This window comes from Miniopterus schreibersii (genome assembly GCF_964146895.1).
Source record: "Miniopterus schreibersii genome assembly, chromosome: 7".
NCBI lineage: Eukaryota > Metazoa > Chordata > Mammalia > Chiroptera > Miniopteridae > Miniopterus > Miniopterus schreibersii.
In genome coordinates this window covers 15,386,960-15,406,952 of record NC_138108.1, presented here as the reverse complement: position 1 = coordinate 15,406,952, position 19,993 = coordinate 15,386,960, and the positions used below count along the sequence as shown (strand labels likewise).

Here is a 19,993-nt window from a genome sequence, read left to right as displayed (position 1 = left end):
CTATTTTTATGAAGCCATGTGCTGTTTCTAAGTACTTGAAGCTTTGAGTGCAACAAAGAATTCTGTTTACAGTTAAGGGTCTAAGCTAGAACTAACTTTAGGGTATTTACTTAGTGGATAAAAAGACTAGCTGGGTGATCTGGACTCGGGTAACCTCAAAACACATAGCGCTGAAGTGATCACATCTGTGGGGTTAATCTGAGTAATAACATGCTGGAATACGGAGATATGGCTCTAATGTGTCCAGTCAGATAACCAGCATATTGTAACTCATATTTAAAAATCAATAGGCAACCTTCTTAACGAAGAGACTGGTATGTTTAAGGCAGCGTGCTAGCTAGCTTCTGTGGAAGAGAGAAACCAATATTTCTTGAATTTTTTCTTGAAATATGTTAGGCACTGTGACAGAAGCTTCACTAAAGCTATTTTATTAATCCTCACAACAACGCTAAGAGACAAGCGCAGACTTCCCCTGCTTTACAAATGAGGAAAGGAAGACTAACACTCAGCGCAGCCACGGTGTGAATCCAAGTCTGTTCAGCTCTCCAGTGGAGCTCAGGCTGCTAACCTCAGGCTGCAGAGACCACAGTCACTTTCCCTGCCCTCGGGAGATTCCAGTCACACAGGGCAGATAAGATGTCCTGACAAAATAGGATAGGAAGTGATACAGGTTTCCTAGATTTTTAGAGAAGAGGCCACTCCATGATAAAAAGATCATTTGGTTTTAAAGACCCACTGCACCGTCACTACGCTGACAGGAACCCTGCCCCAAGAGGCGTTAAATTTTGGAGGTGTAGAGCAAAATGTGTATCTTTCAGTGATCTCATTGAGAGTCACAAAGATTTCTGCCCCTTTGAACCAAATGACCTATGGGCAGCCTGTTTACATCTAGTTTGCTATGAATTCTTTTTAAACAAATATCCAATTTTCTACTCGATTGTTCACGAGGTAGAAGGGGAAAACTGAACATCAGTGTAGTTTGATACCCAATTCTCAGAATTCCGGATATTAAACAGAAATGCATTACGATGTAGGACACACAACATTGTGAGTATGGGAGTCTGTGAAATTTCAGAACCATACTGGGAATTCACTCACCAACACATCTAGTAAAGAAGTAAACAAGACCCTGCTAAAAGACCACTCTGGGCCAGGTCAGGAGGCAGGCACCCCTTGCAGTCAAATCCTGCCGCCAAACACACCTTCCGAAGGCCCATCTTCAAATGAAATGCACTACCACCGGATAATCACCATTCCAATTATATCCCTCACAAACAGAGCAGGTTTATTTGTGATTCTATTTAATTAGGTACTTTCTGTTTCATTCCTTTAGTAATTGATTTCAATACAACAGAATTAATAATCGCCGCCTATCGGCACACACATTTCTTTTCAAACAAGGACTACCGGACAGCACTCAGAGGAAGAGCAAAACAGCCCGTCAGTGATGTAGATATCTCATGTGTTATCGGCAACGCTTTGGATGTTTTTTATCCTTGTTGATAAAAAGCAGACTAAAAGCATGTCCTTCCGAGAAGGAAGACTATTTAATACAACGTGTTGGTGGGATCTGTTTCTTAGTTGTTTGATTCAAGTTTTTTCTCATACTCTTTTTATCTAACAACAACAAAAAATAATAGCTACCATTCTGGTTAACTCGCCACATGCCAGTCACCATTCCGGAGACTTTACATATATTATTTCCATGCTTGCCACTCTTCTGACAAGGCCGATATTAATATCGCTGTTTTACTAACTGAGACTCCAAGAGATGAAGTATCTGTCTAAGCATCACACATTTGATATATCTCAGGGCTCACTTTTTTATACTACAGAGGGAAGGGAAGAGGAAAACTCAATTCTTTAATTTAAAATATATATATATACAAGTTTATTATTTTCTAGTAACAAATAAAAAGCATTCGTAATGCCATGGAAGAGGAGATTCCTCTGAGACTGTATTGAGGTTAAGTTTTAATGAGCACATTCTATGTCAGATTTGAGAGCATTTCGAATAATATCAAGTATCTTGCAAACAAAATGCCACTTTTAACAGGCTTATAAAAAGTTTCTTTCCTTAAGCAAGTTAAACATATACTCTGATCTTGTTTTTATTATTCATGCACTTAGTAAACCTTTCCTGTAACAATGACACATGTGTGAACTTCATCTCATGTCTGATAAATTTTTACTGCAGTATTACCACAAGGTTAATTCTAAAGAGTTCTAGCAGGGAAAAGCCCACCCGGGAATTCTAGGCCTCTGACACAGTAAGACCTCAAGAAAGTCTTTTTGAAACACTCGGGGCTCCTATCTTACGTACTTCAGAAGGAAAATGGAAAAACAGCAGATCAGAGAACAAAACCTGGATGCAAAACCCCATCTCATCTGCTCAATATCAAGTTCCTTCTTCACTGCCACCTTCCAAGAGGGAAAAAAAGAAAAGACAGCAGAGAAAGGCCTTACCGGGTCTCCCTGACTCAGGCTTACGGCAGGCTGATGGCTCCCTCACTCCCCAACGCTCTCTCCCACTGAAGTGAAGTAAAAAGGCAGTTGAAGAGCAAAACCCAAGTTTACTGCATTAGTGATAATTTAGGAGCACAGCCAGTTAGGATATTTCTCACACACTGTATATTCCACAGTCACTTTCACAAAGTATAGGAGCAATTGATTAGTCAAGGCAGTCATCAGTAATACCACTAGTCTCCAACAGCCAGCAATCTATACTGGCTTTTATACGGCTTCAGTCTTTCAAGTCTGGAACCCTTTTTTTATTATTTTTAAAATATGTCTTTATTGATTTCAGAGAGAGGAAGGGAGAGGGAGAGAGAGAAACATCAATGATAAGTCATTGATCGGCTGCCTCCTGCACGCCCCTGACTGGGGATCAGGCCCGCAACCCGGGCATGTGCCCTGACCAGGAATCAGACTGCAATCTCCTGGATCTTGGGTCGATGCTCAACCGCTGAGCCACACCCAGCCAGGCTATTCTTTCTTTCTTTTCAAGCTAGGTTTCTTTTATGTTTTCTACTTCACACCTCTGCTCTTTCCTTTCAGATAAAATGATTTTCACAGGTCCTACTCCCACTAGCAACATACCACAGCTGTCTTGCTAAAAACAATGTATCTTTATAAGATATACTCAGTGGAGTCTCAAATGACCATGAAAAAGAGACTAAATCTCTTTTTAAAAAGCAAACATGATTTCCTTCTTTTTTTTTAACGACCAAGTAATATTCCACTCTGCAAATGTACTACAGCTTTTTAATCTACTCATCCACGGATGGACACTGGATGGACCTGGAGAGCATTATACTAAGTGAAATAAGCCAATAAGAGAAAGACATGTACTGTATGATTTCATTTACATGTGGAATCTAATAAACAAAATAAACTAACACACAAAATAGAAACATACTCACAGATAGAAAACAGACAGCTATCAGAAGGGAGGGGGGGTTGTGGGGCTGGGTGAAAAGGTGGAGGAATTAAGCAAAACAACAACAAACAAAACCTAGGCAGAGATAACAGTAAGGTGATTAGCAGAGGAAAAGGGGGAGGGGGGAGGTAGAAGAGGTTATAGGGGGATAAATGATGATGAAAGAAGTTGTGACTTGGGGTGATGACCACATAATATACTGTACAGATGATGTTTTACAGAATTGTAACCTGAAACGTATAAATTTTATTAACCAAAGTCACCCCAATAAATTCAATACAAGAAAAAAGTAAACATTATTATTATATACAACATAGGACAGAGAACCTAAGTGTAAGTTTTAACTTACTCTACTCAGATTTTTTCTGGAATCATAATGTTACAGTGTCTCCTTATCATCACCAGAAGTACACTTGTATGTACATTGTTTACATCTCCTGCTAGGAATGAATATCATTTAAAAAAAATACATTCCACTGTATTATAGCCATTAAGAAAATACCTTATATTCAGACTAAATCTAAAATAATAATGAGTAAGCCTGTAGACAGCATTGGTAATGACAATACCCTTGACCAATATTTATCACCAATGGCAGTAGTCCATTTCGATGAGTCAATAATATCACTGAAATTTCAAGGTTAGTCTTATATTGTCAGAGATACCATCAGCTCTCTTCCAGAATAACTCCATACTTTATTTCTTTGAGAAGATGGTTGACTGTTTTAGTTTTAGTTTGGGGTTTTGTTTTTTTTTAAATATATCTTTACTGATTTCAGAGAAAGGAAAGGAGAGGGAGAGAGAGAGATAGAAACATCAATGATGAGAGAGTCACTGACCGAGCCCACAATCCGGGCATGTGCCCTGACCGGGAATCAAACCCTGATCGCCTGGATCCTCGGTCGACGCTCAACCACTGAGCCACGCACAGCCGGGCTTAGTTTTTTTAATTGTACAAGTAAAAGATCTTCTGGGGAAAATAAGATCCAACTAATGAAGATCGATTTAGAATAAAAAAGTACCCAGTTTACCCTCACATACAGCAAAGTAAACCCTATCAATAGTTCAACATTTCCTTCTTGTACCTACTTACTCTTTGCATTTATAAGCATACACATGTGCATACACAATACACACACACGCTTTTGAAATATAAATGGCACTTTCTCTATACATCCAGTTGTATGAAAGCAATTGTTTAGTCAACTACAGTTTCTCTGATTTGCTGAAAATATAGTATCTCTACCAATCTGTTACCAGCTATTGGACTCAAACTGTGAGACCAACTAAAACTATTCAAATTCATAAAAAATGTGTTATGCAAACAGCCTTACTACAATAACAATTTACATATAATAATTCATTTTAAATTGTGTTTTGTTGGGGGGCAGGAGGGTGTTTCCTCTTTGTTTATTTTTGTTTTCAAGAAACTGAATCCAAAAACTGTCATTAGGTCATTCATCTGTCACAGTTCAGACAGATGGCGATGTGTAATTCATATTTTGCGAGTTTAAAAACAGCAGACTCACAAAAATATCTCATATTTCGTTTTCTAGTTCTCAGTTATATCCAAACAAAATCTATTACTCCTCTCAATATTCTGCAAACAGAATTTATTTTATATTTCTAAATATTATATTAGAATCAATGTTTTTAAAGTGTTTGTAATTTTAAAGCAGTACCTAAAATGATTAAGTACTATTTCCTACTTTTAATACCTAAGAATACTTAATCTAATTTCTAATGATCTAAGTAATCATTTCCAATACAAACAAATGGACCTATTTTAATCAGTAATTAAACATATATCTTCAAGCCTAAAAGGTATAGATAAAAATGGTCCTTTTTCAGTCAAAAAGGTAACATATATTGAAAATAAGGCAATCTATGTCTGACTATCTATATGATAAAGATATTAACATGTCTGATTAAAAGACTTGTACGACATGTCTTATAAAAGAAATAGATTTCTGTATGTAAATATTACTTGCTAATGTTTGTTTTAAACAACACACACAAAACAGTTAGGATCTTCATGAAAACTACCATAACAGAAAATGTTTTATATAGTTGTAGAAGAAGTGATGCCTCTTTAGAACTAAACCACAAATTCTTAAAGTTAATTCAAGAGAAACAGCAATGCAGTACCCTAGCACTTCAAAATATGACCAGGCCCTGCATACTGATGTCTTAGTAAGAAGTAAGTAGAGCTGACATGGTCAGGCGTACACTACCATGATAATATGAGAGCAATGACAAAAACGTCAAAGGTGCAGACACCGGAATGTTAATTTATTAGAACGTGACTTTACACTGATTATGTGCTTCTCAAAATATCTGCAGTGTTTGAGAAAAGTTAATGGAAGCATTTCATTTTGTACATGCTACTAAAAGAAATTTTAAAAAAGTGATAAAGAACTGATTTTAAAATTATAAGCATGTGGACTATAAACTCTAAATTTGCTATATAAAGTTATTAGTAATGACAATGATGATAATAACTATAAAACATTTATGGAAACATTTATATTAACTTTGATTCTACTGAACTTTGATTCTATAGAATCAGAAAACTTAAGAGCTGTTTAGAATCTTAGAGATCACCTTTTTGGTGCTGATCTAAAGATTACAAAGTCTTTTTTGGAGTAAGACGTGCATATCCAAACGGAGAAAATAAATGCATATCCAAACAGAGAAAATAACAAGAAATCAGGATTTCAGAGTTATTTCAACATCTAAGGAATCAAGTTTCCAAATTTCCTCAAATAGGCCAGAAGTACATCATTTAAATAAACATGTGCAACACGTTAATCATAAACAGTCCCTTAATTCAATGAATCATGACTGGGTTTCTACAATGCACCAGTATGACACTCTATATTGGGGATGAAGAGAGAAATGAGGTATGGCTATCTTCCTCAAAGACTTGCATCTGCGAAATTTCCAATGAATGTCTTTGTAATCAATGTATGGCCCCCTAAAATAAAGCTGTACGTATGCTCTGAAAAATATTCTTACATTCACACTCAGTCTTTAAGATAGCCTTCCCTATTTACTAACCTAAAATACTATCATTTTTCTATAAAATCTCTTTGCTGTAGTCAGGCTACTACTTCAATGCTTTCATGAGACTGGTATGCTGCTTGCTCCTGCTGACCTATAAACTAGCTCTTCAGAATCCCCAGCTAACTTAAGGTGTCTTTCTCAGATGGCAGTGCTATTTTCCACCTTCATCTATAATAGATATTAATACCTCTTAAACCACATCACCCATCAACATTCCTGTGAATGGAAGTCTGAAGTGATGGTAATAGTTGGAGTATTCTTTATAGGTGTCATCAGATTGCTTTCACAGAGTTAAGCTATAAAATCAGCATTTAATAAATGTAAAATTACATTCAAGAAAATGAATGGATCCTACGCCTGCAAGAATTGGTTGTAACCTGATTATATATAGTAATATAAGTTAAAGACCGAAACTGGGGGATTTAGCCAAGGAAGCTGAGAAAAAAAAGAAATGAAGTATTTTGGCTGAGCCTATATCTAGAGAATCTAAAACCATGTCCATCCAAGGAAGAATGAATTGGACGAAGGACTTTAACCATGTGGATCCAACGGCAATGCATCTCTAATGTGATGCTGAACATATGAGGCTCTCTTAGTTAGATGCCATTAAATATTTGAATTACATAACTAACTCCCTTCATACTGATTCCGTGATACAAATGATCTTCTCTGATTACCCATATAGATGGGTTCGCAATAACAAAATGATTTGGTCAAGACAACTGGAGTGATTCAGACCCTGTGTTAATTGGTTGAGGTGGGGGGGGAGGGGGGAGTTGTTTTATTTGTAGCCAAAGTGTAGACACAAATTGGCATTCTGATTTTAAAGACCAATTTTATAGCATTGTTTAATGTGAGCCAACCCTGAGATATGGGTCTACTGTAAATGTGCCGCCCATCAAGTTTAGGAACTTGCAGGGCTGAGAGCCAAATCTTGCATTACAAAAAATTTCTTGTGGAAATGTTATCCTGAGGGAACCTATCTTAAAAGCTGGTTGTATTTTTGTCAGTTTCATGGTGCATTTTCAAATTTATACATTTTTTAAGAACTCTTGATGGTAAAAGATGAGAAGCAATTCATTCATCTATAATGGATGTGAATCACGATGAGCACATCACACTTTTTTGCTTATACATGCAATAGGATTATCTCAAGTAAATATCCCAAAAAAGTCTTTTAAAGGGTCTCAAATAAAACATGAATTCTCTTGAACCCTGAAAGACAACGTCTTCCCCTACCAAGAACACTAACGTATTTCTTGTGCCCCAGCACCAGCGGTGCATCACACAAAGCAAGTGCTTAATAAATGTTGGCTGGATCAATGTCTGAAAGATGAAAAACATCTCTCTAGAGAGTTCTGAATCTCCACATACAGGAACTCTCAGATGAAGTATTTCCATCATTAACATTCATTTGGAATTCCATGGTGTCTAGGATAATCAGAGCTCACGTTTTTAAGACGAAGTTCCATAACAGGTATTTTTGAGGCAATAAATGTGTTAGTTAAGATTTTCTTTTTTATATTACACTTTTCCTTCTAAGTAATTTTACCCCAGGGGGCACAATACCATAAGGTTTTTACAAAATTAAGTATACACCAAACCATTTTCAAATAATATATATCATGTATGTATATTTACCTCAAAGTTTCAAAAAGGCTCTGGACAAAATTATTAAATTCCTCCACTATTAATTAATGTGGCAGAACTGGTCAATATGTAGTTAAAAAATCATTCCTTATATATTTGAAGTTATATACTTACTTATAAGGAACTAGGTTACAGAATAAAGAAAAATCATTGCAGTTAGAGGCACTGGGGTATACGGCATAGGTTAGCCTTATGATTTTTTAAAATGTATAACCATAAAAGTTATGATATTAAATATATCATAAAATTTTTAAGGAGAAGGGCTGGCATATTTTGTTTAAAAATTAGTGAGTCAATCACATCAACTAATCCAACATCTGAGACTAGCATAAAAGGACTCCATTAAGCAAAGAGAGTTCATTAAAACCTGTGCTCATACATTTCAATATAGAATTTTGATTTAATGGAGCAGTGAGGGGAGTACAGTCACTGATCAAATACTGAAAATTACTTCGGAAAGAATTTTTAAGAAATACTAAACTATTGTTAAAGTAATACAGGAGGGAATGAAACCAAACCACAAGATACATATTAGATTTCTCTAATTAGGAAAATTCACACTTGAGTCTTATCTATCCACCTGCCTGATTGCTATCCTCTCCCAAATTCTACAGGTACTTCAAGCGCTCTGTTTTAGTTAAATCTAGAATTAAACTAAATATTTTCCTGGAAACCTGTTCCAGTATTTCCTATCTCGCCTGAGGGACTGTATCACCATCTCTCCAATAATTTAGGGGTCATCATGGACTTCCTCCTCTCCTTTATCCTGCTATGGGAGTCCTGTCCACTGGGAGCTACTGTACTTCCCAAATCCCTCTCTTCCTTACTGTCCCCGTTACCACTGGCTCTCATGGCTTCTCTCAATCATTCCAACAGCCTGCTAGAGAAGCCCCTGCCTCTCGTCTGTTCCCCACCCAAATCTTTTTCCCCACACCGCAGCCAGCGTATCCACGTCAATCAAAAGACAAGTCATCTGCTTTGACTGCCTTGAAAATGAATGAAATCCGAGTCTCCTCGTATACAAGATATGCCATTATCTTACCCTGATTAATTCTCCAGAGTCATCTCTGGCCTCAGATTCCTAGATTCCAACTTTACAAATCCAAAAATACCAGCCCGCTTGTATTTCCCAGAACACATCTGTTATTTCTCAGCTACCACTGTGGGTGAGTTTACTGAAAAAGCCTTCTACTTCTCTCCTAAGTCCTATTCATTTAATAAGTCTCAGCTCAAGCAGCCTCTCCCTGTAGGAAGCCTTCGGAACTAGTACCCTCCCCAGCCCATTCCCCATAATAACTAGAGCACTGCGCTTACCATAGTATAATGCCCTATTTAGGTGTCTGTCTCAAACTAGGGGGTGGGCTCCTGGCCGACAAGGACGGTGTACTATTCACCTTTGGATTCGCCTTACAGGGCCTGGCACATAAAAAGGTAGCCTATCAGTATTTGTTGAATTAATCAACTAGGACCATACAGCAATATGATGAATGCATATAAGTGATCATTATATGTTACACTTACTTCACATTTAAAACCCCTGAACTACTACCCGCCAAATGCACAATTAGCAACAATCAGGCATACCACTTGATTAATATTATCAAAATGAGAATTTACAGTACTGCCAGTGGCATCAATACAGTGAACTTTTAGATGCCAACTTTCTAAGAAAGAATTGATTCTAGATATGGACAGGTTACTCTATTAAGAGGACTTTTTCTTTTCCATTCTTAATACTGTGTCTTTGCAGCACCAATAGTAAGTAATGCTTTTTCTTTACATATCACCAAAAACATAAAATACAGGAACATTAGAACCCAATATAAAGAGTTTCTAATATATAGACAAACTCTACTTCTTTCTTAACCAAAATCTTCATAGATGCTTTAAATAATACAGGGGTCTTTCCTTCAGTTCTTACCCTAAATTATTAGCAATGCCTGCCTCTGTTCCATAGGCCTACGTAGTAAAAAGGAAAGAAGAAAAGACCTGGATTTCAAACAGATCTGGATTTGACAGCAAACTCTTTTCCTTATGAGTCATCGGACAATGAAAAAGTAACTCGACTGCTCTGATAGCTGCAGTGATTATTTATTGGATAAGCCAGAAACTGTGCTAAGCATTTTGAATAGACTGACTCATTCCAAACCTCACAAAAGTTCACTGAATAGGCATTGCTTATCCCCATACTACAGATAAGGAAACTGGAGCTCAGGGATGCGAAGCAGTATGTCTAAGTTCACACAGTAAGTTAGTGGCCAAGTAAGAATTCTAACACAGGTCCATATAGCTCCAAAGCCTTTATTTTTAACCATTTACAATCTACTGCTACTGAACCTCAGTTTTCTGTATTATAAAAGGGAGTAAAATACTATGGATGCATAGAGTGTAGTGCTGGGAGCATCCTAAGTACACTCAGATATTATGCCCCCCCTTCCCTTCTCTAGTTCCAGTAGTGATTAAACATTAAAAATAAGGGAATAGTTCCTAAATACTCCTTACCTATTTCAAAGCAGAAATATTCTCAGTATTGATTAATTCACAAGGGGGAAAGACTACCAGATCAATAAGTATATTTGATATAAACAGATATAAAGGGAAAGAGCAAAAAACAACATATTTTACTCATTTTAGGACTGACTCTGCTATTGATCTTTCAGAATAAGATCAACATGTATCAATATTCAAAGTTAGGGGAGATAAGCATGAGACCCAGAGGTCTCAGTTCACTAGGGCTTGAAGGAAGACTCCCAATAGAAATTAATTAATCTGGTTACATTTTTTTTTTAAATGTACTTTCCATGGAGAAGACTGATTTGGGAAAAAAGGCAGTAAGGATAACACTTCTATAACAAGTTGTTTTGTTTTTCGAAGACAGACCTTTATTCTTACTCTGAAGCAGCCTAAAAATAGGGGGAAGGGAGAAATGAGGTACAAAGTAAAAAAATACAGCATTTTTTTCTGTTAATTCCCTGAACATATGAACTTTCTTTGGTTCCTTTTTTTTTTTTTTTTTCCTTTGGGTATCTAGCCATGACACTTACCTCTGACGAGGTGTAAAAAATTCAAATTTAACTTTTTAAGAAAAATTTTCTAACAAGTTAAAACTAAGATATGTTGAGTATCTTAACACAAACCTCAGTACTACAAGAAAACAGTGAGTTTTTCCATCAAGCCCACCCGATGTGTATTAGGGTGTATGCTCCAGAAACCCAACCAAGGGTGACTGCCAAACTAAGCTACAGAACACAACTCAGAAAGCTGGTGAATCCCATAATATGTTATTTTTCTAAAGTGCACTAGAGCAAGAGTATCTGATATTACTCCACCCTCATAATAATCCTCTTCTACTTCTGTAATACTGCTCTTGTCACTAAAACATGGGTCAGTATTGGACATGGTGGGCATCCTGAGATAATGACATTACAGAGAAATATCAGTTAAGCAATCCAACTAACTTACAAGGTAATATCACAGTTTTATGTCCCAATCCTGAAAACTTCCTTTTCTAAGGGACCTAACAGGCCGACTGATTTCTTTAAGCTTCCATTTCCACATATAAAAAATGGAAATCACAATACACTTCTGCTTCACTAGGTTCTAAAAATGGAAACGAGCTAAGAAAAAATATATATATAAAGCCGAAGTGCTCTGAAAAGAATAAACTAGATTCCCTGACCTGATTATTGGTCAGAGTCCTGTAAAACTAGAATTACTACTTCTTCCAATTCCATACATGCCATCTGGCCATCAAACTGACTGATAAATAGTATTGACTGCGAACTTGATCCATGCAAAGATTTTAAAGTCATAGAAGCGAAGTTTGTGTCAGGATGTATTTTCATACCATTTAACTACCTTCAAATACAATTTACTCACTGGCATTACAAAAGTAAAGGATAAGAAAAATTAAATTAATTACAATTTTCTGAACCTTAAAATTTGTCTTTTTTCCAAAATAGTCAGCAGCAGGTATAGACCAGTTTGAAACCAATACTGAAGCAACTTTGCAACAATTGGAAACGAGCTAACCCAGAAACAGAAGGCATCACACAGCAAGTCTCATCTGATGGGCCGAAATACAATATGGATTATTTTTATATTGTTCTGTCTGAGTTGTCTGTCTCAGATTCTTAACTTCCAGAAGCTATTTTTAAAATAACTTAACACTGTGTATTTCCAGTAGCCATCAAGGCACATGCTGTCATCCCTGACACCGAAGATTGTCAGCAGACTCAACATGTACACTAATGATCTCAGGCAACGATGCTCATCTTCTAATCAAAGGGATCCTTATTCCAGAAGAAAAAGTCTAACATTCTCTAAGAAAAACCATTCTAAAACACAGGACGTAGTCATTACAAAAGGTTAAGATCACTAACACTTCTTACTTCTTTTTAAGATGATCCTACATGCTGAATTCTAAAACCCCAAACTGTCAGGCATGATAGCCTTTTTAGTTCTGTCCCACGTTGCCGATGCTCTCTTCTAGCCCTGTCAAATAATGATAGCTGCAGTCATTATTTATTATACCGTAGCTGGCAGCAAGTTGTACGTATATTCTTCATCTTAGAATAGTCATCGAGTAACCTAGACAAATGACTGGGACCTTACAGTAAAACTGACCACTTTCCTAGCCCCCACATAAGGCGGCTCTCACATCTTACCACTACTTTACTGTCAGAATAGTCGTTATTTTGTAAAAGTCAAAGGTTTTAATTCTTTTATGTTTTTTCTAGACTTGTTTTAAAATAACTTTTCCTCCTACACATACACTCCTGTCTGCTACTAGAGGCTATCTACCGGAAAGATTTTCACATTTTCTTTTGGCTTTAATACTTTCAATCAAAATTGCAATTCTGTTTTTGGAAGCAACGGCCCTTCAGGAAGTATCTATGAAGATATTAAAAAATGCAGAAAGTAAATTAAGTTCTTTTCATTTAATGAAATCAAGAATGTAAAGGCATTTACGAAAACCAGTGATCTCAGACACAAGTGATTTGACAGGTCACACACACACACATACACACACACACAAATATTTCAAGTTACAAGAAAATATGAGTGACAGATTCTAGGTCTCTTGTTCAAATTAATAGACAAGAGTCTCTCTCTACCACTTTTTGCTCTGGCAATCTCAAATGCTGATATTCTCCTAGATCTAACAGAAAGGAAAAATGGGTATCTTCTCCATCTAACACCTAAGTGGGTAACCTAGATACTGTAAATAGAGGCCACATAAAGGATGCAAGACAGCTCTGAAGTGAGAGCCAAAATATTTAACCTGCAACGCTTTGGAAAGGAACGCGAAAACACGTGCAGCTTAGCCAAAAACCGTACTAACACAAAATTGCCACGGGCTAGTAAGTTTAAAACAAAACAACAAAAAGTCCTCTTTACCAAACACAGTTTTACTGCTATTGGATGTGAAAATCCCAAACGTCAAAAGTGCAGCTCTTATTTGTTCAAACTGACCATGTCTGCACTCTGCACTAAATATTTAAAATAAATGGGTGAACTGCCTTTCTGAAGCCAGTACTCGCTAAACCAGAATCAAATTAACAAACAAAGGAGGCAATTAACCAATTAAAGAACATTTTCCTGCTGATATTCTAGTGCTGTCTAGGGGACAACAGTCAAAAGTCTACGATCAGCATTAATATCCACGCCCTATATTCAATGTTTCTAAAGCCAGTAGGTAAATAGTTGGCTAACAGAAATCGCACATTCATCTGTCTTTACTCTTTAGGGAACTATACAACAATTATCTGAGAAATAAAAATCAATTCTACCAAAGAACTAGTAACATTGTTAAAATGTAAAAATTGTGCTGCCTACTTTACAGTAATAGTATAACTTTTATGAAATCAATAGCCAACTAGCAAAAATAAGTTAATGCTACAAGATCCATTATAAGACATTAGCACTATAATTTAATACACATTCACTCACTAACTATTAATTTTTCTTTCTATGTGATAAAGGAATTTCAATGACTGCTTCTAGAATGAAATCTTCCTAGGAAGTGTTTCCATTAATAAAAAGAAAGAAAACTATTAAATAAGTAAATTCACATAGTTTAATCAAAAATTCAAGTCAATAGCTAGAATCACTTAAAGTTAATGGATTGTAAAATGTATTCAACAGTACTCTATATACTTTTGCTTATAATTCAGGAGTCTTTACTACTTCCAAAGCTGGTAGCTTTATAGTAACTTCTAAGTTTTGAGAACTGTAAGAGGAAATTTGGAAGGAAAATTTTTACTCTCCAGATAACGAGAATTAACCTAAGGATGTGCTCATAATTCAGTAAATGATTCAATTTTCTTTAGTTATTAAATCTTCACTTTTTTAAAAAACAGGAAAGAATGCCTTTCCTTCACATACCACCCAAACAGAAAACTTCTAAGTTAAATGAAGTTAAATATAAGGCAGACATGCTTTCTATACAAGAATATAACATATACCAAAACTATAAGGGAAACACAAGATTTCAAATTATGTTTGAGTAGGAATAATAGAGCATTTGCTCTTGATCAGTAAACTGATAAAATATTATAACAGGAAAAAAACCATATTCTTAAAGTATTTTGTCTCCTGTCACTGATAGCATGCAAGTTGCTCTTTTATTACATGAAAGCATTTACGACATCAATGAATGACTCTTCATCAAAAATAGTAACGAAAACCGTATATTCCAATAAGTTCAAAACATCCTTCCAAATTTTCTCAGTTCTTCTCTGGACAATCCGAAACAAAACGCTTTCACTTTGTTAGAGAAATTGATGTAAATGAGTCCCACAAATTTTCAATTACACTTCACATCCAACACTTTGGAGGAGAAACTTTCACATTAAAAAAAAAAAAAAAAAAAAAAAGGCAACACTGCAATTCTACCACTGATGGATTAGCTTTGCACCAAGGCAATATAAAATTATTTCACTTTTTTATTGTGAAGAGTCCTTTGGAAGTGACGTGTTTCCATCTTTTTTTTCAATCCAGCAACAACAACAAATCTAGCCATAAACCTGACAAGTCAAAACAATAACCAGAAAAGCCTAACATTTCTTACCTGATACAGGTAAGCACCAGCTCCCAAATGCCACCTTGGGATAGTTCAGACTAGTAAGCAGACTCATGTTTTATGATACTAGAATGAACAGGAATAAATCTCTGTTGTTCTTTCCTTAGCAAAATCTATAGCAGCAGCTACACCACAATGTGAGAGGACCCCACAGACCTAACAAATTCAAGGCTGTCGCTAGAGAAATAGGGGAAAAAAACATAAAAAGAAGACTTACTGCTTGTCATGTGACTTGGTGAGGCATGCTGTCCATTGGGTGTGTTTGAGGTGAGGTCAATTGCCATATTGGAGTGCTCCCTTTCAGGTGAAAGCTCATTGTCACCTGCTTTCACAAAATAAAATCTTTTGGTTTCTGTTCATTGTCACATAAAATCTAATTACCAACTTTGTTTCATGCAGTGGCACGAATAGCCTTGAATTTTTAATGTAATACGTTTTTCCTTAAAAGAAACTATAAGGAAATATCATTTAGAAATATAGAGTAAATGAATGAAATGACGAAAAGCCACAACCTGCCCACAGTAAGAAAATTACAAAATTTCATTATCACAATAATCTTAACTGTAAAATAAGAGGAATTGGGAGCAGTTGATTTCTAAAGTATTCTTTAGTTGAAAAAAAACGAAGTTTCTTTTAAAATCTAATTTAATCATTGAGCATACAGTATTTGTAATGAGCATTTTCCAAAATGCTGAGAAGTTGGATGTGTGAAAGGAGAGTTGGCTAAAAACATGTCTACTTAAGGAAGCTACTAACTCTATTTAACAACATGTGTCTGAAAAATTAGGCTGCAGAGTAGTAAATATTTAGTACATGCCGTATTAGTAGACATATATGTAACCTGACCTACTGCAAACTTAGGTAAAGTAACCGAGTAGGAAAGCGTGGATCTGCTAAGCTACTGCTGATTTACATGTTATCCTTAATATAGTAAGTATATTCCTATACCTCCTTCTATTTCACTGTATGCTGTTACTTTATCCAACTCACTTAAAGGTGAAACTGTGAACAGATAGAAAATAAGACAGAATCCGTGATAAAGACTTACAGTTGAGAAGTTAAAACACAGGCAATGCAAGAGCATCATTTTATTACCAATAAAAAAAAAGTAATGAAAATGAATACTTACATGTTATATAGCCATCAATAGCCTCTGTTTCCATAGTCAAAGTGCAGTGCTGCAATACAAAAGATTATACCCTTAACACAATGATTCCTTTCAATCCTGCCATTAAATGCTTAACTTATTTTGAAGCTCCAAGCAGTTAGCCCATGTTGCTGCGGCTGCAACCTGTGACCAAGAAACATACTACAGTGTACTGTATGTGCTCATTTGCAAGTCACTGAACTCTTTCTGCAAATGATCTGATTCCTGCTGGAGATAGGATAGGAAAGATAAGTGCGCTGTGAGATGGGCTGTAGTGAGAGAGGAATGGCTCTCCTCATCAGAATTTACTTGGTTCAAAGAAAAAAAAAAAATTGGGGGGGGGGCTCACATCTCAAACGTGCCAGCTTTAAATGAGATTTAAGTATTTTACCACTCACTCCTTCCCACAGTCGCACTGCAGTGTGAGGACTTCCCTAGTATACAGATAGCTCTATTCACAATTGTTGCAAGTTGGTTCATCATGTTCTAAGAGGGAGGGGAGAGGGCAAACATACGTAAGAAAACAAAACAAAACATAAAACTTAGTGCCCAAGTGTGTCTCTAAGGTTTCTGCAGCACTCACCCAACTCCCGAACCCGTATTGACATTTTAGCCTACCCCAAGTTCTGTGTAAGCACCTGTTCAATGTAACCTTAATTTCCTGCCAGACCATGGTAGGAGGCGAATGCCAAGCTTACTTAATACATTCTGATTTTGAAAATTTCATAAACTTTTTTGCTGTTGGGGAGGGAATCACTTTTGTTAAAGTTTGGGGAATTGTTCTCGTACACCAGTGACGCAAAACAAAAACTTAATTCTCAGAAACAAAAGTAAATTGCATGAGATGACACCCCCTAGCTTTGATTCCACATAATGAAAAGGTCGATAAGCTAACTGTATTCTTTGAAGGAAAAAGTTTAAAGAATTGACATGTCCTGAGGAGGTTTTTACTTATTTTTTTTTTTCCCTTTGGCCCTGGTCCTTTTTGCCTTTAGTTTCAAAACTCTCACTGCACCAGCAGCTAAATTATTCACAATGAGCCATTTCTGTATTGATCGCCAAGTATATTTAGCCCTGGCTCCTGGAATTTCTCCATTACTTACTGGAAAACAGGCAGCTTCACTTCTTGTCTCCAAAACCACTTCCCTTCTCCCTCCCCTCCCCTTCTTCACCAGCACCCTCCCTACCCCCCCCCAAAAAAAAAACTTTTCTTTCTTTCTTTATGGAATAGTCAGATCAAATTCCCAACTCAGCCACTACATAGCACTTAGATTTCAACCTGCTGTACTGTTATCAAATTCTTTCAAATTATGATTACATAAAGGCTTTAAAGAAAGGCATCCGTAAAGTTTACCAGGGGCGCAGTCTCCTCGGATATCTTACGAATGAGTTTCTCTCTTTAAAAACGTACACATTTATAAGACACACACATATTAAAAAAAAAAAAAAAAAAAAAAAAGAAAAGAAAGAAAGAAACGTCAGGAAGAAGCGAAAGAAGTCTGCCCCATCCCTGAAACGGTCATTAACCCTCAGGGAAGGAAAGAAAGAGGCAAGAGGGGGAAGAAACGAAACGTACATACAAAAGAAATTGTCCTTGGATTAAAAAAGATTCATCACCATTTCCAGCTCTGCCGGGAGATCTCAGCTTCTTCTAGCCCCTCAAAGAGGAGGTGACAATGTCGGGCTGAAGATGAACGGAGGGAGAGAGAGAGAGAAGTTTCCGCGCCCCCCCTGCTCGCCCCCCCGCCCCCTCCGAGCCGAGCCCCCCGCAGAGCTCAGGGCGCGGAGGCCGGGCGAGCGCGGCGCAGGTGGGTCATCCGAGCGCAGACCCGGCCAGCAGCTCGGCGGGCGGATCAACAAAACCGGCCGCGAGCCGAGGATCGCTCCCCGCCTCCCCTCCCCCGGCCCCGCGGGATGGGCGAGTAGGAAAAGTCACTCAGGAATGGCACCGCGTACTTTCAGGAAAGAGGAAAGAGAGGGAGAGGGAGAGAGGTCAGTCAGTGCCACAGCCATGCGATTAACGAGAAGAGAAAAAACTTGATCCACCGGTTCTTTAAGAATCGACCCAAAGCGAAGACGAGAAAACTGGAAGGAGGGGGGCGGGAGGGGAGGGCCGGCCAGGCGGGACCCGGCGAGCGGCCCGGGCCAACTTCGCCAGGCGGCTGCTCGCCCTTGGCCGGCAGAGAAATTCACACATACACCTCGATTCCATCGCTTTCGCCCGTGCTGGAACCTGTCAGAGTGAATTCACTGCTGCCTGTTTGCATGTGTCATACCTGGGTTTTGTTTGTTTGTTTGTTTAAAATCAAATTCCAGCAGGACCTGGATAGTCCCTCCTCGCTGGACAGCTGCAGTGTGTGCCAAGCTACCCCAATCTTCCTGGGAATTCAAGTTAAAACAAAGCGAAACAAGCCCAAATCCATGACAGCTAGAGAGATGAGAACTGATTCATCGATGAACACCCCAGAAACAGATTTACAAGGAAGGGGCGATAAATCAGGGCGGAGGACATCCTCGCCAGCCCGCCCCCCCGAGCGTCCTTTACAGAAACGACGACCCTCGCCGTCGCCACGAGCCCCCCCCTCCCGGAGAAAAACACCTACATTATGATTGTTATTACTGCTGAACAGCAACAAGTCATCTGATCACATCACAGCGCACACCGAGATGCTCTATAATTACCCTTAACTTTGAAAACACTCCCCCCCTTCGCAAACCAGACACACATATTCATACACCACCTCGGAATAAAGACAAATAACGCAAGAGCTGTTCCTCGCCACGCAGAAGCCCAACGGAGATTTACCTCAGCAGTGCGTGCAGGAAAATCATCCCATCACCCTTTTGTTTGTGTTTACTGTTAGTGTGTCCTCTCTCTGTCTCGCTTCCCTGTGCCTAGCGTGTGTTTGTGCACTGCGGCTGGTGGTGCAAACTAAGGCAGCGCCTCTGGAGCTGAGGGTAATCCTGTTTTTACTTCCTCCATCTTCAGCGCGGAGCAGGGTTAGCCCGGGACAGCTGGTCAAACCCCGAGAAACCGATCCGCCGCCGCCGGAGCACATCTCCCCCGCCGGCCGGGCTCGCGCAGACGCCCGCGGGCGGAGGGCGGGCTGGCGGCGGGCGGCGGCGGGCGGGCGGGCGGCGGGGCGCGGGCGGGCGGCCGTGCGTGCGCGCGCGCGCGCGGCGTGCGTGTGTGCGGGCCCGGGCGCCGCGCGTGGGGGAGAGGGGGAGTGGGGAAGTGGGGAGTGGGGGAGTGAGCGCGCGCGGGCCGGCGAGGCCGCGTGTGCGCGTGTCTGCGCGCAGGGCCGCTCGGCGCGCTCGGCAATCGATTACAGGACAAGTGCGGCCCCGGCGGCTCGGCGACGCGCGCCCACCCGCGCGCCCCGCCGCGTCGCCCCCTGCCCGGCCGACCCCGCCCCCCACGGCGGCGGGGGTGCGGGGGGGGGGGAGGAGGAAGCGGGGGGAAGACACCAGGTACCCCGCGGGCGAGAGTGCCCCGCGCCCGCAGCCCGCGCACTCGCCCGCCTCCCAGCCCTCGAGCCCCAGGGAAGCTCACGTTTTCTGGCGGCCGGGAAGGAAGGGTTGCGGCGGCGCGGGGAGGCTCATCGCG

The 19,993-nt window shown here is 39.0% G+C and overlaps 1 protein-coding gene across 4 annotated transcripts in view; it reads right to left on the bottom strand.

Annotated features, from left to right (window-relative positions):
- IKZF2 (IKAROS family zinc finger 2) overlaps positions 1 to 19,374 on the bottom strand; it is a 141,131-nt gene extending 121,757 nt beyond the window's left edge. For 2 of the 4 annotated variants that reach the window (XM_081143083.1, XM_081143084.1), the window contains exons 1-3: positions 18,004 to 18,070; positions 16,369 to 16,417; positions 15,457 to 15,561 (exon numbers count right to left, since the gene is read on the bottom strand). In XM_081143083.1, coding sequence (XP_080999209.1) covers positions 15,457 to 15,561; positions 16,369 to 16,417; positions 18,004 to 18,006 — 157 coding nt within the window. In that variant the 5' untranslated portion in view covers positions 18,007 to 18,070. Of the gene's footprint in view, positions 1 to 15,456; positions 15,562 to 16,368; positions 16,418 to 18,003; positions 18,071 to 18,662; positions 18,741 to 19,192 lie in introns of those variants that run through there. The other 2 variants (XM_081143085.1, XM_081143082.1) reach the window with 2 other exon arrangements.
- Between the last annotated feature and the right edge of the window lie 619 nt (positions 19,375 to 19,993).